At 35.5% G+C, this 21,376-nt stretch overlaps 3 protein-coding genes across 30 annotated transcripts; 2 read left to right on the forward strand and 1 right to left on the reverse strand.

Annotated features, from left to right (window-relative positions):
* The first annotated feature begins 1,724 nt into the window (after positions 1–1,724).
* Positions 1,725–6,668, forward strand: LOC137726715 (uncharacterized). 13 transcript variants are annotated; one of them, XM_068465650.1, is made up of 12 exons: positions 1,725–2,021; positions 2,146–2,181; positions 2,463–2,520; positions 2,757–2,843; positions 3,144–3,296; positions 3,380–3,460; positions 3,621–3,668; positions 3,757–3,851; positions 5,371–5,479; positions 5,788–5,883; positions 6,190–6,331; positions 6,461–6,668. In XM_068465650.1, exons 1-3 carry the CDS (start codon positions 1,806–1,808, stop codon positions 2,517–2,519), a joined length of 309 nt encoding a protein of 102 aa, XP_068321751.1. In that variant the 5' UTR covers positions 1,725–1,805; the 3' UTR covers position 2,520; positions 2,757–2,843; positions 3,144–3,296; positions 3,380–3,460; positions 3,621–3,668; positions 3,757–3,851; positions 5,371–5,479; positions 5,788–5,883; positions 6,190–6,331; positions 6,461–6,668. The 13 variants fall into 13 exon arrangements, 9 of the variants coding, with proteins under 9 accessions (XP_068321751.1, XP_068321752.1, XP_068321750.1 ...); XR_011067668.1 differs by lacking the exon at positions 6,190–6,331 and adding an exon at positions 2,277–2,339 and having other exon boundaries at positions 1,734–2,021; positions 2,750–2,843; XR_011067669.1 differs by lacking the exon at positions 6,190–6,331 and adding an exon at positions 2,277–2,339 and having other exon boundaries at positions 1,734–2,021; positions 2,477–2,520.
* A 1,340-nt stretch (positions 6,669–8,008) lies between these two features.
* Positions 8,009–11,969, forward strand: LOC137726719 (MDIS1-interacting receptor like kinase 2-like). The gene is made up of 3 exons (XM_068465675.1): positions 8,009–9,185; positions 9,258–10,763; positions 10,843–11,969. Exons 1-3 carry the CDS (start codon positions 8,096–8,098, stop codon positions 11,217–11,219), a joined length of 2,973 nt encoding a protein of 990 aa, XP_068321776.1. The 5' UTR covers positions 8,009–8,095; the 3' UTR covers positions 11,220–11,969.
* Positions 11,970–12,307: 338 nt separating this feature from the next.
* On the reverse strand, positions 12,308–21,334 carry LOC137726717 (uncharacterized). 16 transcript variants are annotated; one of them, XM_068465672.1, is made up of 19 exons: positions 21,131–21,334; positions 20,703–20,753; positions 20,440–20,577; positions 20,073–20,155; positions 19,341–19,384; positions 19,052–19,110; positions 18,862–18,955; positions 18,716–18,777; positions 17,648–18,620; positions 17,392–17,442; positions 17,114–17,248; positions 16,747–16,829; positions 16,062–16,105; positions 15,773–15,831; positions 15,589–15,676; positions 15,443–15,504; positions 15,002–15,348; positions 13,286–14,635; positions 12,311–12,586 (listed from the first exon to the last, which is right to left on the reverse strand). In XM_068465672.1, the coding sequence occupies exons 1-6, from the start codon at positions 21,192–21,194 to the stop codon at positions 19,101–19,103; spliced, it is 390 nt and encodes a 129-aa protein (XP_068321773.1). In that variant the 5' UTR covers positions 21,195–21,334; the 3' UTR covers positions 12,311–12,586; positions 13,286–14,635; positions 15,002–15,348; positions 15,443–15,504; positions 15,589–15,676; positions 15,773–15,831; positions 16,062–16,105; positions 16,747–16,829; positions 17,114–17,248; positions 17,392–17,442; positions 17,648–18,620; positions 18,716–18,777; positions 18,862–18,955; positions 19,052–19,100. The 16 variants fall into 16 exon arrangements, 15 of the variants coding, with proteins under 15 accessions (XP_068321773.1, XP_068321772.1, XP_068321770.1 ...); XM_068465671.1 differs by having other exon boundaries at positions 18,862–19,110; XM_068465669.1 differs by lacking the exon at positions 18,862–18,955 and having other exon boundaries at positions 12,312–12,586.
* Positions 21,335–21,376: the final 42 nt, after the last annotated feature.

Here is a 21,376-nt window from a genome sequence, read left to right on the forward strand (position 1 = left end):
AAACTAAAGCAAACTAAAATTGAAATAGTTTTTAAACACACTCTAAATGTTGTTTGGTTGATATATATTATGATTAATAGCTTCAAGCATAGATAAACATGAAACAAAAGTAATGGCCATTATGTGCCATCTTACAGCTCAAGTAAACATATAATTCGGCTCCTAGCTTCCATTAGCTTGTTGTCCCAGCCCCATTAGCTTGTTAATGCTCAGAATACCAAATGTTTAGGAATGTAAGGCAGGGCTTGAGCTGATAGTTATCATGATACAAAAGACATCGGAGGTTAAGAACTGGGATGCGCACGTGTACAAGCCAGCGCTAAACACATCACAAGCACCTCTGCCTTTGACAATTCATCGGTCGGAGGCTCAAGCCGTTGGTCTGACACATTTTTCAAAAGCAACCCTATGTTGTCCTGCGATAATCTTGATGATTCTAATAGTTGGGATTATAGCATATCCCCAAGGTGCTTTCCCATCATCACTTATGGGGCTACGACTCCAAAGCTATATACATCACACTTATCTGTGATCCGCATAGTCAATGCAAGCTTTGCACGTCAAAAAAAGTAAACAGTATTTTAAGATGCTAAAATTAATATGAACCTAAAATGTACAAGTTTAAGTGTTTCATTACCTGGTGCCATATAGCCAAATGAACCAACAATATGTGTCCAGTTGGATGAATTAGTACTTAGCAGTCTTGCAATTCCAAAATCTGAGAGCCGAGGATTGAAATTTTGATCGAGTAATACATTGTTGACAGTTACATCATGGTGCACAATTGGCAGAGTGCAGTCATTGTGCAAGTAATAAAGTGCATGAGCAAGTTCTTTCAAAATTTTGACCCTTGTAGCCCAGCCAAGTTCAGTAACCCCTTCAACCCCATACAATGATTTTCCCAGATTGCCTCTCTCAAAGTATTCATAAAACAAGAATATGCAACCTCTCCTTGAACAGAAGTCGTAAAGCCTTATGATGTTGCGATGTCGGATATTTATTAAAGTTCAAATTTTATTCTCAAAACTTCAGAATTAATTGCTGGAATGTCGTGAGAGTCTACCATATTAAGCTTCTTAACTGCAACAACGTGGCCTGACTCCAACTCTACCTTGTATACTCTTCCAAATCCTCCTATCCCAATGCAGTATTTCTCATGAAAGTCATCTATGACTTTCACAACTTCCCCAAATGTAAACTTTACTCCCACTTGCAATATCATCGACTCAAAATTCTCAAAGTTCTGAGAAGTTTTGATATCCTGATGCTCGAGATTGGATCTCTTGCATAATACTAAAAAGATAAAGAAACCAATGATAGTTTCAACCACGTCAAAACCCAAAAAGGATATGATGACAATAATGACACTATTGATGTTTTTTCGTTTCGAATTGTCGTTGTTTATTTCAGAATTTCCGCTAGAGGAATCACATGGAGCCTTTCCCCTTGCATCTCTCCACATTCCATAGTTTCCGACAAAAGCATCAGCTCGTGCATTTTGGAAAATGCCACAAGTTGGAATTGGCCTTGTGAGGTTGTTATAAGAAAGTCATAGATGGTTAGTCTATCCATGTTAAAAAATTCTGATGGGATTTCCCTTGAGAGATGGTTGTGTGATATATTGAAAATCTCTAATCCTGCGAGCTCGCCTAAGTTTGATGGTATAGCTCCCGAGAGTAAATTATATTATACTTTCCTGTTAATTCTTATTGTGTCTTTTTTACTGTTCTTTTGCCAGTGTTATTCCTTTTTTTACCCTTCAGTTGTTCTGTAAGTTTAGCTTTTTGTGTATATTATACAGTAAAATGCCGTTTTTGTCCCTGCTGTGCGATAGAAATCTCTCGATTTCTTCGTGTTGTGTGCTTGCAGCATCTTCCACTGTTCACTTTCCTCTTCTTTCCTTCTCTTTCCGTTTCTCTCATCCTAGAACGGAAGAACGATGGAAAATCAGGGTTCTTCCATTTGCTTCCACAGATTTCTCGATCTCTCTCGAGCTCCGGATCACTAGCCTCCGTATGAAGGTTCGTTTCTCTCTCTCTCTCTCTCACTTTTTTTTTTCAATTCGTGATCGAATTTTCTTTCCAAGAATGTTACATCTGTTGCCTTCGGGAAGAAAGTTTAAACCTAAAAAAGCTTGGTTTTCAGGAAATCGTCAATCCTGCAGAATCCTTGGGTTTCCTGGTGAGTTCTCCGGCATATTTGTTTTGGGTTTGGTTTTTGAATTCTCTTTTCTTTGTTCAAATTTTTGTGATTTTAAAACCTCTCGGTGGCTACAGATTTCATCAGTTTTTGGATTCGATCAGTATCGGTTTTTTACCCACGAAATCTAGAGTCTTCTGGTAAGTTTCGTGACTTTCTCCGTGTTGCTGTTTCAAATTTTGTTTTTGTGGTTTTCGATGTTCGCATGGATTTTTTGTTTGAATTTTGTATTTGTGATTTTGCGGGTTGTTTTGAATTTACAGATGGCTTTTTCTAGGTTCGGTGAATTTACAGGGGAGAGGGAGAGAGAGACCTGTTGAGGTAAACTCTTTTGCTAAAAGCTTCTAATTCATTCTTTATTTCTTTTTTCATCTGGGCAAAATTTTTGATGGATTTATGTATTTTTTTTTCCGTTGAATTCGAACTCCAATTTGAATTATGGATTCAGAAAAAACAAATTGATGAATTTTTTATTTGCGTGCATGTCGGTCCTGTAACCGCATGATTTGATAATCCGACCGCGAAGCTAATCGTTTCTGTATGTTTTTAGGTTGCAGACCTGGACTGTCGAATGGAGAGGATGAAAAGCAACTGCAGGAAAGCAGCAATGGAGACCCGACAGCAGCATTTTCAAGTCGATCTGGGTAATCTCATAGCCTTCGACCCTCATCACAGATTCCCCTCCATCCCCTTCTCTAAGTTATTTTTCTTTACTTATTCAATATATCTCTATTTTTTGGTAATATTTTGTATACTTCTGGGCATTTGAAATTATTGCTTTTGAGAAATTAATTGAAAATTTACTTTTGAAAATTGGGATTTTATTTGGATTAATCCCATCAGTAAAGTGGCAGTCATAAGTGAAATAATGAATTTATCACACTACGCTGATGGGTTTTTGTTCAGTGGGTGAAATTCTGATTTGTTTTTTTCATGGTATTTAGGGAGGAATTAGTGAAGGAATGTATAAAGAGAGGGACCGAGTTGGTTTAAGCTATTGCGAATAGTCTTTTCAACTCACATTCAACTGAAGGCATAGACGGTCCCATTGTGCACATGTTCGCTTCCTGAAACTAAGCTGCCAAGATAGAAAGCATGTGAGTCATTCATCTTATGATTCTCCAACGATTTTATTTTATTTTTTATTTTATTTTATTTTTATTTTTATTTTTATTTTTAGGTTTGATCATGTATATGAGCATTTGGAAGTGAAACATGTATAGTGCTTCACAATTGAAAAGAAGTGGAATGGTAGTTTCAGGTAATTGTCGAGATTTTTGTTGATCCTCTTTTGTTGTGCTGCCAATTTACGGTTCCTATCATGCAAATTGGTTGACTAAAATGTTAGCGTATGCAAAAAGCCTTTTGCCAAAACAAAGGGTAAATCATTACTGACACTGTAGGAATTTTGAAACGTGTAGGTGGACCGTATTTGATTGAGAATAAGATACCGTGCAATATCGATTTTGGTATGAATGCTGGGGATGAGGTATATATCTTAAACCAGATTACTTAATTATAGTTAAATTAACTTTTTTTTCTTTTTCTGTTATGTAGCTGAAGCAGCTAAAGTTGAGTGTTTTAATCGGTTGTATATATCACCCAGTTTACCTGTTCCTACTGCTGCTCAACAGGGACGAGTTTCACAGCAGGTGAGTGAAAATTCTGGGTTCTTAATTTTCTATTTTCTGATTGAAATTTGATGGTATATCTGATTCAATTGGAAGACTAAGCTAAAAGTACAAGTGGTATTTTTTGGTTAATTTGTTGGGTTTTTGGATGGCTCTTCTGGGTTGTTGTTAATTGTATGTTTTCTGATTGAATTTGGCATCAATTTATCCGATGGATTAGTGAGCTAAAACTACAAGTGGGGTTGTTTTGATTTTTGGGTTGTTTAATTTTCTGTTATTTTATTATGAGAAAATAAGGATTTGAACATGTTAATTATCTAAGAATTAGTTTACATTGGACAATATATATGATTTTGGATTCGTGTTGGTATAGCTAGGGACAATTATATCTGTGGGTAGATGTTGGGTTGGAAGGTCTACTCATAAAGAAGAACAAATCTAAGGGTAGAGTGAAACTGAAAAGCAGCCAAACTTAAATTGTAATTTGCCAAAGAGCACGATTGGCCCTTTGTTTTAAAATTTTCATACTTCTCATTCTTATGTAACCTTATGTATTGGTAACATGTATTCAACTTTAGAACTTTATCCGAAACCATTTGGTGGGTGTTTGGAATTTTGGAATTAGATTTTCAATTTGGTTTGTGAATTCCTAACTTTTAATCTCATTTGGGTCTAAGCCTTTAGCTGTTTTTGTTATGAAATAGGTCGTTGATTGCATATTGTTAATTTGATACATTCTGTTTGTGTTAGCTCCAATTTCTTCCTTTAAGAAAACCACTTGGTTGGTTTTAAGTTTTTTGTACTTTTCGTTGTTCTGTTTGCATAAAAACATGTTTTACAAGCTTGGAGACTGATCTGAAATCATTTTTTGGAGACTGATCTGAAATCATTTGGTGGATGTTTTTAATCCCAATTGGAGAAGACTGTTTTTGCTCTAAAGTTTGTTATTTGACAGAGATTGCAAGTATAACATGGTGTTGTGTTGGATTAAGGATAACCTGAATACAGGGCAACTATATAATATGGTTCAAAATAATGAAATGTTGCACTCAACTACCACCACATAAATTCAAATCTAAACTTCTGTTGTAAAATAAAAGGCTAATGTAAATGGACACAGACAGAGGAAACCTATAATGTAGAATTGGCTCTTCTTCTCTGAAATGTATATTGTTTGAGAACTATTATCAATTAACTTGTTTTTGTAATTCAACCTATCTATAAACATCTTTGCGTTTTTGTAATTGTATTTATGAAATTAAAACAATTTTGGACATCTTTGGTTAAAATTTGTATAAATGATCTGTGTTGACAGTTTAGTTCAGTCTTTTGTTATTTTTAATTGTATTATAAAGTTGAAATATGTGCTGGTTATAGATTTTGTGTTCTGCTATATAGTGGTTAAAAAATGGGATACTTTTCATGAATAAAATTTCTGCATTGTAGGTTTTCCCTTTGTTTCTATCAATTTACATTTACTTTCTGTTTTACAAAACAATTTTATACTTTGTTTGATAATGTTGGTTTTCATGGCTTGCAGTTAAGGATTGGTACATAGGAAAGCAGCCAAAGAATCCTGTTGTACAATCATTGGTGGTGCAATTTTTTGCTCTTTTATTAAATTGTCCATTCCTGCCAAATTTTAAACGGTGAGAGTGCAACAATTTTATTTAAAATTTATTTTCCTTATTTCACACTCCCAATCTCACAATATAATCTTTTTCTCACTCACTGTGTGTGATTTTGTTGTTTTTTTATTTTCTTTGTAGAATTTCTGTGTGGTACTCTCACTCTTATTTTCACTCTTGCTCACAATCTCACAATATAATATTTCTCTTCGTCTTACTCTTACTCCGACTGTGACTCACAATTTCATACTTGCTCATTACTTTTTTGGGGGTATTAAGTTACTATCAATTTTTGTCAATGTTTATTCATATTAATTGTTCCGTGGCAGAACTGGAGAGTGTGTTCTTTCTAATCTTAAGCCAGAAAACATGTGGAGTGTTAAGTTAGAATGGTTCTTGCTGCTTCAGACAGTGGCCACACCACAGTAAGCAGCCCATAGACCCTTAATAGTATTTGCATGATTATTCACTTTTCGAGTGACACCAAACAAAGGAGTCTACTAATTTTAACTTTTGGTCTCTGACATGGTTTCAATTAAAGACGATTTTTTTTCACAACATAATGTTACACTTGCTGCTGCTGTAGAAGAGTTAATTTCTGGTAGACAGATGATTATAGTGTTGTTCCTATTATGCATAAGGTCGTGGTTATAATATTGTGAGATTTTGTGTCTGCATAAATCCAATAGTGGTTTTGATAATTAAAAAGTAATCTCTCAACTTATCATCAGGTGCTTAAAGATTTGAATTTTTAAAGTGGTTCCACAGAACCTGTAAAGTGGTTCCACAAAACCTGCAAAGTGGTTCCACAAAAATCTGCAAAGTGGACGTTATGTTGCTTGCAGCAGTAGATTGTTCTTTTCTATTTAAGTTGTAAGCTTTGTTTTCTATTTGGTAACTGTTGTTTATTATTGGTTGTTTCAAACTATTTATTACATGTGTATTAACATTTTTTTTTCTTTCTTTCTTTCTTTCTGATGATCAAAACTATTTTTTCTGCAGTGACTGCTTCAACCAAAAAACTTTTGCTCATGTGTTAAAGGATGGTTGCATCTGTTATCCAAAACAAACAAGTATGGGATCACATTTTTTTGTGTGTAAATGGTTGATCCAAACATGAATTATCAAGGTGGAATACTAGGTTAATCATTTTTCTATACTAATAAGGCATTTGATAATGTCTTTTCTGTAAGTTATATAAATTTTGACAGCTTTGTAAATATGTTTATTCCATTTTCTGATTAGTATTTATAACACTTTGCATATTTACATGTTAAAACATACTCTTATAGTTATATTTTTGCTCCCGCAACAACGTGCGGGTAAAATTTTCTAGTTGCTGCTAAAATCCATTTGGTAACAAAACTGTAGATTGTCAAACATGCCGTGATCAGGTGGCATTACCCCCGTCATATAGTTATTAGCCAAATTGAGATACCGAATCTAATGATAATGCCGATACTCTGAGGGATCACTCTTGTTAAATTGTTATTAGACAAATTGAGATACTGAATCTCAGTGAAACTGCCAATAGTCCAAGGGATCACTCATGTCAAATTGTTATTAGACAAATCGAGAGACTCAATCTGAGTGAAATTGCCCGTACTCAAAGGGATCACTCCTGTCAGATAGTTACTAAACAAATTGAGAAACCGAATCAGAGTGAGATTGCCGATACTCTGAGGGATCACTCTTGCCAAATTGTTATCAGACAAATTGAGAAATTGAATCTAAGTGAAATTGCCGATACTCTGAAGGATCACTCTTGTCAAATGGTTCCTGCTCACGTTTAGTGTGCATAGCAAGTTTAGATTTCCAATTTGAGTAGGAAGTCCCCCACCAAAATAATTAGAGTCTAGGCTTAGATAATTCAAATCTGTCAACTGCCCAAGCTCAGGTGGAATATTCCCACTGAAGCTATTGCGTCGAAGATTCAAATGGACAACTAGACTCCAATTGGAGATCACTGAAGGCAAGATTGGACTGGTAAATACATTATCGGAGAGTTTATGCTGCTTCAAATATTTCGCATTCATTCGACAAAGGTAAAGGGACAACAAAAATTGAAAAATATAAAGGGAACTAGAAGATTCTCTGATGCTGCTGCTGTATATTATCATTGTTGACCAAAGACTTAAAGACTTGATACTAACGAATTAATGATGATGTTGTATATTATCATTGTTGATTATCATTGTTGACCAAAGACTTACAGACTTGATACTAATGAATTAATGATGCTGCTGTATATTATCATTGTTGACCAAAGACTTGATACTAACGAATTAATGATGATGATGCTGTATATTATCATTGTTGACCAAAGACTTAAAGACTTGATACTAATGAATTAATGATGATGCTGTATATTATCATTGTTGACCAAAGACTTGATACTTTCGGGTAGCTTCTCGGAACGGCCGACCCAATGAAGCTTTCGGCGGGCCCGGCAACGGCAATCCATTGAGCTTATTGGAAGTCAGAGGCAGCAGAGGATTAAAGGCACGCATCCTTTAATGGTCATGTGCGAAATTCCAAGCGTCAAGAAAGGATCATAAACTCTGCATGCACCTCCAAAGTTGTTATTAGCTCCCATTTATTTGTGCCTTGGACAAAGGGAAAAAATAACAGATCATCATGCAACTCAAAACCATGACATTTCATTATATTCTCCTGCTGCTGTTCGCATTGCCACTGATCAAAACGACATCGATATCTCCACGAAAACAAGCAGAATCGCTCATCAAATGGAAGGCTGTCTTTTCACCTTCGCTACTCCATTCATGGTCCCTCACCAACCTCAACAGCCTCTGCAACTGGACTGCCATTGTCTGCACCAAAACCAGAACAGTCTCCGAAATAGACCTCTCCTATATGCAAATTATCGGAACACTGGCTCTTTTCGACTTTTCCCTATTTCCAAATCTCACCCACTTGAACCTGAGTGGCAACTATTTCCGAGGGCCTATACCATCTGCCATTGGAAATCTCTCCAGGCTCACAACTTTGGACTTTGGCAACAACCCTCTTTACTACACTCATAACCAATTCTCTGGCCCAATTCCGGACAATATAGGTTTGATTTCTGGTCTTCAACATATTGACCTGAGTTGGAATCTTCTGGAAGGGAAAATTCCACCCTCTATAGGCAAACTCAGGGATCTCCAGTTCCTTGATCTTTCATACAACTCCTTAAACTCTTCTATCCCTTCTGATCTTGGTCTTTGCACAAACCTCACCTACTTGTCCCTGTCTTCCAATAAACTCAATGGGGAACTGCCTCTGTCCTTGTCCAATCTGAAAAACCTCATTCAATTGCGTTTGTCTAATAATCTATTTATTGGTCAAATCCTTCCTTCTCTGGTTTCCAATTGGACGAAATTGGTTTATTTGCACCTTGATAAGAATAGCTTCAGCGGAACCATTTCAGCAGAAATTGGGCAGTTGACACAATTGCAGTATCTAATCCTTTATTCCAACAAATTCAGCGGAGAGATTCCTCAGAGTCTAGGCAATTTATCTCAGCTTCAGAGTCTCTCTTTGGACCAGAACCACTTGACAGGAGAGATTCCTCAGAGTCTAGGCAAATTGACTTTGCTTCAGGTACTCTATTTGCCTTATAACCACTTGATAGGAGAGATTCCTCAGAGTCTAGGCAAATTGACGCAGCTTCATGTACTCTATTTGTCCGATAACCACTTGACAGGAAAGATTCCTCAGAGTCTAAGCAAATTGACTCAGCTTCATCAACTCGATTTGTTCGATAACCACTTGACAGGAGAGATTCCTCAGAGTCTAGGCAATTTATCTCACCTTTATAGACTCGATTTGTTTGATAACAACTTGACAGGAGTGATCCCTCAGAGTCTAGGCAAATTGACTCAGCTTCAGGAACTGTATTTGTCCAATAACCACTTGTCAGGAGAGATTCCTCAGAGTCTAGGCAAATTGACTCAGCTTGAGCTACTCTATTTGTCCAATAACCACTTGACAGGAGAGATTCCACAGAGTCTAGGCAAATTGACTCAGCTTCAGCAACTCTATTTGTCCGATAACCACTTGACAGGAGAGATTCCTCAGAGTCTAGGCAATTTATCTCGTCTTAAGAGACTCGATTTGTCCGCTAACAACTTCACAGGAGTGATCCCACAGATTTCAGGTATGTTGGACCCCAAACTTCTTTCATTGTCTAATAACAATTTGATAGGGGAAATACCAAGTTTTCTATTTCTCGCCGTAGGTTTAACAGGTTTGGACTACTTGAATCTCAGTAGCAATTCACTATCGGGTGCAATACCATCAGAATTGCGCATGCTCACAGAATTAGACGTTTTCAATGCCTCACACAATCATCTCTCAGGCGAAATCCAATCAGCATTAGCTAACCTGTTGACTCTAAATATAAGTATGTATGACTTTTCGTATAACAACTTAACAGGGCCATTCCCAACTTGTGGCATTTTCAATAAGGTGCCAACAAGTGCTTTTGTTGGTAACTATGGCTTGTGGAGTCGTGCAGAAGGACCAACTGAATGTAAGTCCTCCAGTACAAATTCCAAAAGTGCTAAGAAGAATATAGTATCTATTTTCCTTTATTCCTTTCTGGGTTTCACAGTAGGTGCAATTTCCATTGCTGCTCTCTTTCTCATGTTTGGTAAGAGGTCCACGATCCGGCCTCAGGTAATCAAAACTTCTCAAAACTTTGAGAATTTTGAAGCAATGATATTGCAAGAGGAAGTAAAATTTACGTTTGCAGAAGTTGTGAAGGCTGTAGATGACTTTCATGAGAAATACTGCATTGGCGAAGGAGGTTTTGGAAAGGTTTACAAGGCAGAGCTCCAATCAGGCCAAGTTGTTGCAGTTAAGAGGCTTAACACGGACGACTCTAATGACGTTCCAGCGATCAATCTTCAAAGTTTTCAGAATGAAATCCGAACTTTGACAACTATCCGGCATCGAAACGTCATAAGGCTATATGGCTTCTCTACAAGGAAGGGTTGCATATTCTTGCTTTATGAATACTTAGAGAGAGGTAGCCTCGGAAAAGCATTGTATGGGGTAGAAGGGGTTACTGAACTTGGCTGGCAAACAAGGGTTAAAATTGTGCAAGGACTTGCTCGTGCACTTTCTTACCTGCACCATGACTGCTCACCACCAATTGTGCATCGTGATGTAACTGTCAATAATGTATTGCTCGAGCAGGATTTCGAGCCCCGACTCTCAGATTTTGGAACAGCAAAACTGTTGAGTATTGATTCATCCAACTGGACCAACATTGTTGGTTCGCTAGGATACATGGCCCCAGGTAATGTAAAAATTTTAATGTTGTGCAACTTTGTACTATCTTTTGTAGAGTTGACATATTTTGTTCTCTTTATACGCAGAGCTTGCATATATTATGCAGGTGACGGACAAGTGTGATGTTTATAGCTTCGGAGTGGTGGCACTAGAAGTCATGATGGGAAGGCACCCCGGGGATATGTTGGAGTCCCAACTATCAGAATCATCAACGTCAATGAAAGGAAATGTAGGCTTGCTTCTGAAAGATATGTTAGATCAACGACTAGAGCCTCCAGCCAATGAATTGGCAAAGGCAGTGGTGCTTGTAATGAGTATAGCATTGGCTTGTATACGAACGCGTCCCAGGCTGCGTCCGACAATGCATTTTGTGTCACAGAATCTATCCGCTCAGAGTTTTCCTTGCCTTCCTGAGCCATTTGGTATGCTTACCATCAACAAGCTATCGGCCCTGCAAAAGTAGATGAAAATAGAGAACATGCAGCTCCAACTTCACATTAGAATTCTTGCTACGAGCAGTCTATCAAATAAGGAAAAGTTATGGAATTTTATTTTATTTTATAATTTTTTTTCTTAATGTTGACAACAAACTTCATAAACATGTAATTGATATCTGCACCACCCTGATTACTACAGAGTGTTGCAAATTGTGTTTAGTAATGTGGAATTCGTACTTGCATAAATAACCAGTTACACACAAGTGTTCTGTTGAGATACTTTCTTTTTTGGTTTGATTTTCCTATTTGTCGTAATTGATATTGTGATTGTAATTATCTCTATCAACGATTTACATAGCAGTAGTTTAGGGACCACTAGAAAATGTGTCCACGCTTCGCTACGGGGGTTGAATGTATTAGTCGGAACATGCATGAATAGTTTCTACACAAAGTAACTGAAATGACGGTATAGTACCTAAGAACCAATTAAGTGATACTTTACTTGCTATACATGGATATGCGTACTATAAGAAACATTCATTTGCAGATCGTATTGTGTCATCAATATTATACCCATCGTTTCAAGTAATCACCCACTGCCCCAACGATGCTCCTGTAGAGACTAGGATCCAAAACAGAAGAATACCATGATTTAACAACTTATGATTTGGATGACAAGGAGTGAGGCAGCGCATGCAATGAAGCATATCAGTTTTGTGCAGAAGATCTGCAATATACTAGGACTGATGAACAAAGATACCTTGATGAAAATCACAAAAGGAAAATAGAAAAGTAGAAGACACAATACTTGAGCATTTGGCAGGAATAGCAAGCTCATGAAAAAATTGCTTAACCATCTTGTAAATTCAATTGTCAAACATTATAATGTTAACCCCAGACAAAGATAAAGCACATAGTTTGTTTACAAATCAAAACGAAGTGCTGCCATAATGTGCAACTGAAAAAATGCTTCTTAATGCGCCTTGCAAGAAATGAATGCAGTTCGAAAACACCCCAGAAATCTTTACCACCCCAATCTTACTAAATAGAAGCATAAATGGACAGGATCCCTCCTCAATTTTGTAATAGAAATTCTAACAAAGAATATCAGGCTCCAAGGGCCTTCATTTATCTTTGGCAAAAATATGTACACTGCAAGTTTAGTTCAAACGAAACAAATACGTGTGTAAAGTAAAAGGCATCAACGCTACATGCACTGCTTTACAACCATCTCAAGTTGTTGACACAACGCTTAAAATATTTGAGACTCAAATTTTCATACAAACAGAACACCTCACCTAAACAATAACAGAAGTTATGGTATCTGAATTTAGCAGGCAGACGCTTTGCAAAGCTTTCTCCAATATCATCTCATATTCCCTTTTCATCTTTCCTATATGATACAGTAAACCATTCAAATTCAGACGTAAATAAGACAATCTGCCACACTGTACTATTACAGTTGCTAGTCCTGAACAATAATGCAAGTGCAACTGCTCTTAATCGAGAACTTCATCAAATAAACAATAATAAAATCTAATGTAACCTGTCAAAAATCCAAAAAGATAAAACAAAGTGATCGTTTGAAGGCACCCTAATGCGTTTTAGCCATCTTACACTTGCAGCATGTAATTGATGCATCTGTTGTTCAATGCAATCATTTGCTTGACTAAAAAAGTTAAAATACAATGATATCCAATTTATGAGAAATCATGCAGAAGCAAATGTAAATGATAATGGAATCATGAATGCGAATGAGACACAAACTTGCCAAAAAGAAAACCTATTATAGCGTGCAAAGATACTCTCATCGTATTTTTTTATTGCATCATCCATTTCGCAACAGATTTTAAAGTCTGTTTGAAAAAGCTTTTTGCTATATGATTTGGTTTTGCGAAAAATAATATGAAAAAAAATAAAGAAACAATTATTGAAAAGACAGAATAATGGCCTAGTAATGGCAAAAAACACTCCTCAACAAAGCACACGAACATGTGAGTTGAAATTTTGAAACATTCGACAACAAAAGGAAAGAAGCAAAGCTAGAAGAAAAGAAAGAGATGCTCACTTAAAATGAAAGAAGAAACAATACCAGGCTTCTTCTCTTCAGCATCCAGAATTCCATCGCCGCCTCCTTCAACCTTAAACATATTTAAAATACAAAATGGAAAAAACCTAGAAGAAATCATCCCATAGAATTAAATCATCCAAGTAAAATTAGACCATGGACACAAAAAGAAATGAAGGCAGTTTAATCTGACTTAATCAGTGACTTACTGAATAATCTTCGAATTTGTCCCACGCAAGCGTTCGACTTCAACCCCCGTCTTCGTTGCCCCTGTAATATGTAGACATAAAGAAAAAAAAAATCAACTTTAAGTTATCAATCAAATCATTTGCTTGTCTAAAAAAGTTCAAATACAATAAATATATTCACATCCAATTTATGAGATATCATGCAAATGTAAATAATTACAGAATCATGAATGCGAATAAGAAACACAAACTTGCCAAAAAGAAAACCCACCGTACAACGGAAATCTCACTATGCTAATACAAATTCAAATCAAGAAAATGCAAATCCGTATTTCTAGCATTGAACTGGTTAAAGAGAAAACTAAAAGCATAATCCTTAAACCTTACAACGGCAATCTCACTATGCTAAAACAACCATCAATTTCTTCCTAACAACACACCCAAAATATAATTCTTTAATAGATTTAATTCATTCCATACATAATCGTGCTAGGGTTATGGTGTTGCCCTCTTTGTGTTCTTCTTTGAATAAATATGGAACCAAACCTATGAACTGTCTGTCCAACTCAATACAAAAAAAAAAAAACAAATTAAAAATCAAGAAGTACAAACCAAGCATTATTAAAATAGGTAAAACTTAGACATTGCTCATATGCAGAGCAAAGTACAATTTGCCCTACCAACTTGTTGAACACAAAAATACACAGATTTGAGCTTTTACCTCAACGAAAGTGAAAAATGGGAACAATCTGCAGCAGAGTGAATTGGGCCAGCAACAGAGAAAACCCAGTTGAGAGAGAAAGACTACATAAATACCACTATGAAAACCATAACATTTGCAGATAGTCCATTAGCTAGAACAAATCATAACACTAATGGCAGACAAACCCAGAAAAAGACATTAATTAGTTATACCAGAATTACTAAGACTTGACAGTAAAAGATTTTATTTATATGGACATTTTGTATCCGGAAACTATAAAACTTTACGTATGTTTTAGAAGGTCAATTTTTGTTCTTATCCTTCTTGAGCTGAGCTTACATTTGAGACTATAAAACCGTTTAGTTATCTAATTGCAGCAAAAGAAAAATGGACTTGCAAAAATATAAACCTTCTTGAGCTGAGCTTACATTCTTGATTTTCTCTTGATGACTTGCACATTCAAAAATCAGGGGTCCAGGAAACCTTCAAAATGATAAATAAAAAAATTATGTCCTCCATATCATATAACGTAGTAACGAAAGAAGCAATGCAAAACAGTCTCTAAGAACCAAGTTAGCATCCATAGGCACACCCCAACAGTCTCAAGATTTTTTTTCCAAGTATAGTGTACCTTTCATTTTGAAAATAAAACATCTTCATGTACCAAGTAAATGATAACATAAAGTATGATTTTCAATCTACACAATTTTGTAATCAAACCCATATATATATATATATATATATATATACACACACATACAAGTAGAAAAATCAACTATTTCCCTAGTACTAACAAAATTAGTAGTGTATATAGTACACTTTTGGTTTTGGAGGAGGAAGCAACCATACCCTGAATATATATAAGCACACTTTTGGAATTGGAATTTCTTCTTGGATACTAAAATTGCAGGGTAAAACATACTTGAACCATTTCACTGACGAAGTTGAAACCTCCAAGGTCCATAACGGATCCAGCTAGCAAATATTCACTAATGAGCTGTCAAGTTTTGGTATGAAGGAAGCAGAATATGAACATTAAGTACGATCATAGCATTACGTTTTCTCTATAGTTTGGAAATATAAGTACATGCGTATGTACTTATGAATGTATGTATCAGATCAGTTGTCCAGCGCAAGCAAAGGCAATGCCACCACAGGTTGCAGATACAATAACGACCACCAAATCTGATATTAATCTACAATGAAACAAGTAGATGAGTTCAAATCAGCATTTTTTGTTAAGAGAAGACCAATGAACTTAACGAAACTGTAATGAGCCAGTAAGTTTACCTCAAGTCTAGTTGCAGCACTGGATATTTTGATTTAGAATTTGATATTATGAAGACATTGTCCTAAAAATATTACAAACAAAGTTACATTTAGGACCGTTAAGATAAATAACTGGAGCAATTATATTTTCCATGAAGCAATCTTACATTGTGATCAATCAGTGTTGGTGCATCTTCTCTTCTATTATCATTATCCAGATTGAAAACATCATGTAGTTGAAACGGCCTATTTATACTACAACAGAGTTGGTGAGAACAGGCCATAATGGCTAGATTCAAAGGACAAAGAATATATGAAAAACTGTACTGAATTTAAGTTAGAAGCATGTACTTTTCTTCTTTCCTCTAATTTTTCTTCGACTTTACTCTCGCAACTGTTTCGAGTACCGCCTGATCCACACAAAGATAGGTAAAAAATGAAATTAGAAAGAATTACAACATATTGCATTTGAGACCGAATCAAGTATGCAGCAAAACATTAGATTGCACTATATTTGCACTAGCAACCCATGAATTACGATAAGAAATGGTTCAATGTAAAGGTTTCAAATTCCTTAAATAAAACCGCATCAGATCTTAAGAAATGGTTCAATGCTAGATAAAATTTGTTTAGTATTCACCTGCTGGCCAGCGACACTGTTATTGAAACTTCCAGGATCAGTAGCTGCAAGTATAATCAAGCAAGGGAAACAATAAATTTAATTTAAGACTAAAAACATGAATTAGCTAACAATAACAACTGCATTTAACAATTTAAACATAATCTGATGGATTTTAAAGAATGAAATTTCACCACAACCAACTTTTCTTAACAAATTTCTCATCTTTTCCTCTCTTCCAAACACAAAATCCGAAGATCCTTGAAATTTTATTCTCTTTTCGTTTCAGGTTTCGACCTAAAACCCTAATTTGAACCAAAATGTATAGAAAGAGGAAGCACATCGGATCTAATACGAACCTTCATTCTGATCATTCTCTTTGAACTTATTGTAAGCCCATTAAGCCTATAAGTTCACTGGTTTCCACTATACATGCCATAACGATCATATACTGCAGTTAGCAATTCCGAACTTTATGAAATATTATGCATAAAATCTTTCATTTAATGGAAATTGAAACTGAAAAAACATTACTCATATCCGTGCTAGATATATTTCCTAACAAACAATTGGTTTTATGTTTTTCCTAATATCTGTTGAAATTTGAGAAGACAAAACTACAACTTGTGTAAAGTTCAAAATCTGCATTTAGAAGGTAAATCAGAATCCAATGTCAATGAAAGCGGAATGGTAAATAAGAGCTTACTTGTTTTGTCTGAATATCCAAAACACGTTGATCTGTCATCGTGGTTTCCAATTGAATCATGAATTCCAGAATGTAAATCGAACCTTGAGTATAAGAAAACCCAGAAAAGGAAAATTAAATCCCTCACAAATGGTGCAAGAAAATATGAGAAACCTAAATTAGTCCCAACGGTGAGAGTTTTCATCAAGGAAGTAGACAATCCACACGCTAAATCACCAATCGAATATGAAGATAATCACTACGAAGAAATCCCTAAAACCCAATATTTTATTAGAGTTGAAAATCAAAATTAAGCCAAAACGGAACCCTCACTACCCAAATTAAGCTAATAATCCACTAACCCAACAAAAAGGCAAAGAAAAATCACCTCTAGATGACTGCCATTGATTCAATGCAAAGAGAGCTCGAGCTGCTTCATATTGTTCTGAAATTAGAGGGAGGATGCGAGAGATTATGAGAGGACGGAGGGCCGAATGCCGGAGTGAGACTCAGCGCCTCTTCTCTGCATATAAAAGATGCTGCACAATTATGCAACTGACCCCGTAGACTTATAAACATCACAATTATAAATTCTGAAACTGATATACATTGAATACACTATACACAAAACATAAACAAATTCAGCATATGAACACCAAAACTTACCAAACTCATGTGCTTGCTTGAAGCAGCTTTTGGTCATTTTTCTACAATCTACTGCATAAAAAGGACCAAACTATAATGGTAATCTATATATAATTTGCTATAATACCCAAAAAAATTAAATTAAATTAAATTAAAAATTGAGTGGAAGCCACGACCAAAGTGGTCAAGAAAATATCCAAACCCCAGGAAAAAAAAAAAAACAAATTCTTTCAGAAAAATCAAAGAAATTCAATAAGGTAATCAATCAATTAAGTACCTAATTCCCCTTGGATGCCTTGGATAAATATAACACTCCAAGATAAATAATCAACTGTCCAATATTATGTTTTTCCTGTTTCCTTCTTATTCTCGGGAAAGAAACAAACCCAAAACAAGTAATTGAAGAAAACCATACAGAAAATGACAACATAAAGTATCATTTTCAATCTACAGAATTTTGTAATCGAACCCATATATATATATATATATATATACACACGTAGAAAAATCAACTATTTCCCTAGTACTAACAAAATTAGTAGTGTAAAAACCCACAGAAAAACCCACTGCATCAACTATGAAGCTACCAGAAAAGCCCAAAGTCTTGACAACGTCCAAAGCTTTGGATACACTAATTCTAGGTTCAGAAAGAACCAAAACATCAAAGGCATGAAAATTGAGCATGTTTCCCATCTCTTCTCGAGAAACAAGTGGGCTATGCAAAATTGTGCTCAATTTCATATGCGGCAATTCACCCCAACCATCAATAGGCTTAGCCAGTGCATTTAAAATACGACCTAAAAAAGCCTCACTTACTCGTATCTGAGCAATTCTTCCTGTTGCTTATATATATAAGTACACTTTTGGTTTTGGAGGAGGAAGCAACCATACCCTGAATATATATAAGCACACTTTTGGATTTCAAGAATTTCTTCTTGGATAATAAAAGTGCAGGGTAAAACATACTTGAACCATTTCACTGAAGAAGTTGAAACCTCCAAGGTCCATAATGGATCCAGCTAGCAAATATTCACTAATAACATGTCAAGTTTTGGTATGAAGGAAGCAGAATATGAACATTAAGTAAGATCACAGCATTAAGTTTTCTTTATAAGTTCAATAAGTTTGGAAATATATGTACACGTGTATGTACTTATGAATGTATGTATCAGATCGGTTGTCCAGTGCAAGCAAAGGCAATGCCACCACAGGTTGCAGATACAATAACGACCACCAAATCTGATATTAATCTACAATGAAACCAGTAGATCAGTTCAAAATCAGCATTTTTTGTTAAGAGAAGACCAATGAACTTAACAAAACTGTAATGAGCCAGTAAGTTTACCTCAAGTCTAGTTGCAGCACTGGATATTTTGATTTAAAATTTGATATTATGAAGACATTGTCCTAAAAATATTAATAGCAAAGTTACATTTAGGACCGTTGAGATAAATAACCAGAGCAATTATATTTTCCATGAAGCAATCTTACATTGCGATCAATCAGTGTTGGTGTATGTGTATCTTCTCCTCTATTATCATTATCCAGATTGAAAACATCATGTAGTTGAAATGACCAATTTATACTACAACATAGTTGGTGAGAACAGGCCATAATGGCTAGATTCAATTGACAAAGAATATATGAAAAACTGTACTGAATTTAAGTTAGAAGCATGTACTTTTCTTCTTTCGTCTAATTTTTCTTCGACTTTACTCTTGCAACTGTTTCTAGTACCGCCTGATCCACACAAAGATAGGTAAACAATGAAATTAGAAAGAATTACAACATATCGCATTTGAGACCGAATCAAGTATGCATCAAAACATTAGATTGCACTATATTTGCGCTAGCAACCCATGAATTATGATAAGAAATGGTTCAAGGTGAAGGTTTCAAATTCCTTAAATAAAACTGAATCAGATCTTAAGAAATGGTTCAATGCTAGATAAAATTTGGTTAGTATTCACCTGCTGGCCAGCGACGCTGTTATTGAAACTTCCAGGATTAGTAGCTGCAAGTATAATCAAGCAAGGGAAACAATAAATTTAATTTAAGACTAAAAACATGAATTAGCTAACAATAACAACTACATTTAACAATTTAAGCATAATCTGATGGATTTTAAAGAATGAAATTTCACCACAACCAACTTTTCTTAACAAATTTCTCATCTTTTCCTCTCATCCAAACACAAAATCAGAGGATCCTTCAAATTTTATTCTCTTTTCATTTCAGGTTTCCACCTAAAACCCTAATTTGAACCAAAATGCATAGAAAGAGGAAGCACATCGGATCTAATACGAACCTTCATTCTGATCATTCTCTTTGAACTTGTTCAATTATATTAAACTACATATAGGGAGAGGGAAAATATAGCACTATTAGCTTATTGTAAGCCCATTAAGCCTATAAGTTCACTGGTTTCCACTATAACAATCATACATTGCGGTTAGCAATTCTGAACTTTATGAAATATTAGGCATAAAATCTTTAATTTAATGGAAATTGAAACTGAAAAAAACGTTACTCATATCCGTGCTAGATATATTTCCTAACAAACAATTGGTTTTATGCTTTTCCTAATATTTGCTGAAATTTGAAAAGACAAAACTACAACTTGTGCAAAGTTCAAAATCCGCATTTAGAAGGTAAATCAGAATCCAATGTCAATGAAAGCTGAATGGTAAATAAGAGCTTACTTGTTTTGTATGAATATACAACACACGTTGATATGTCATTGTGGTTTCCAATTGAATCATGAATTCCAGAATGTAAACCGTACCTTGAGTATAAGAAAACCCAGAAAAGGAAAATTAAATCCCTCACAAATGGTGCAAGAAAATATGAGAAACCTATATTAGTCCCAACGGTGAGCGTTTTCATCAAAGAAGTAGACAATCCACACGCCAAATCACCAATCGAATATGAAGATGATCACTAAGAAGAAATCCCTAAAACCCAATATTTTATAAGAGTTGAAAATCGAAATTAAGCCAAAACAGAACCTTCACTACCCAAATTAACCTAATAATCCACTAACCATACAAAAAGGCAAAGAAAAATCACCTCTAGATGACTGCCATTGATTCAATGCACAGAGAGCTCGAGCTGCTTCATATTGTTCTGAAATTAGAGAGAGGGTGTGAGAGATCATGAGAGGAACGGAGGGCTGAATGCCAGAGTGAGACTCAGCACGTCTCTTCTCTGCATGTAAAAATGCCGCACAATTATGCAACTGACTCCGTAGACTTATAAACATCACAATAATAAATTCTGAAACTGATATAAATTCAGTAGACTATACACAAAGCATGAACACCAAAGCTTACCAAACTCATGTGCTTGCATGAAGCTACTTTTGGTCATTTTTCTACTATCTACTGCATAAAAAGGACCAAACTATAACGGCAAACTATATACTTAATTTTCTATAATACCCAAAAAAGTTAAATTAAATTAAATTAAAATTTGAGTGGAAGCCACGACCAAAGTGGTAAAAGTCAAGAAAACATCCAAACCCCAGGAAAAAAAAAAAAATTCTTTCAGAAAAATCAGAGAAATTCAATAAGGTAATCAATCAATTAAGTACCTAATTCCCCTTGGATGCCTTGAATAAATATAACACTCCAAGATAAATAATTAACTGTCCAATATCATGTTTTTCCTGTTTCCTTCTTCTTATTCTCGGGAAAGAAACAAGCCCAAAACAAATAATTGAAGAAAACCATAAAGAAAATATTGGGGAGGAGTGACATACAATCTGCTGAGTTCTTCTTCGCTTTGCAGATAAGAGATGGTGCCTTCTCATCGAGTTCATGCATGTATTGCCCGGAGTGAGATGGTTAGTGGGCGTGAGAGAAGGGCAGTGGGAGTGGGAGAGAGTCGGGAGAGAAAAAGAGGGAACGAAAAGGGAATGGAAACGGAGGGGACAAAGTAGTCGAAGCAGAGCAATCCACGATGATTGACGAGTGGGCGCCCTTCTACTGTGCAAAGCGGTGGCAAT

Source organism: Pyrus communis, chromosome 2 (assembly GCF_963583255.1).
Source record: "Pyrus communis chromosome 2, drPyrComm1.1, whole genome shotgun sequence".
In the NCBI taxonomy this organism is placed as follows: Eukaryota; Viridiplantae; Streptophyta; class Magnoliopsida; order Rosales; family Rosaceae; genus Pyrus; species Pyrus communis.

Bases quoted from the DNA above. Each gene is read 5' to 3' on its own strand.
- LOC137726717 (XM_068465667.1), bottom strand. From the start codon at position 21,194: ATGCATGAACTCGATGAGAAGGCACCATCTCTTATCTGCAAAGCGAAG. The intron at 20,754-21,130 runs GTATGTCACTCC...CTTTTTATGCAG, and splicing joins GAAGAAGAACTCAGCAGATT to TAGATAGTAGAAAAATGACC. The intron at 19,111-20,439 runs GTGATTTTTCTT...TGTGTGGATCAG, and splicing joins TCAATGGCAGTCATCTAGAG to GCGGTACTAGAAACAGTTGC.
- LOC137726719 (XM_068465675.1), top strand. From the start codon at position 8,096: ATGCAACTCAAAACCATGACATTTCATTATATTCTCCTGCTGCTGTTC. The intron at 9,186-9,257 runs GCAAATTGACTC...CTCAGAGTCTAG, and splicing joins AAAGATTCCTCAGAGTCTAA to GCAATTTATCTCACCTTTAT. The intron at 10,764-10,842 runs GTAATGTAAAAA...CTTTATACGCAG, and splicing joins GCTAGGATACATGGCCCCAG to AGCTTGCATATATTATGCAG.
- LOC137726715 (XM_068465651.1), top strand. From the start codon at position 1,806: ATGCCGTTTTTGTCCCTGCTGTGCGATAGAAATCTCTCGATTTCTTCG. The intron at 2,022-2,145 runs GTTCGTTTCTCT...CTTGGTTTTCAG, and splicing joins TCACTAGCCTCCGTATGAAG to GAAATCGTCAATCCTGCAGA. The intron at 2,182-2,462 runs GTGAGTTCTCCG...TTGAATTTACAG, and splicing joins CAGAATCCTTGGGTTTCCTG to ATGGCTTTTTCTAGGTTCGG.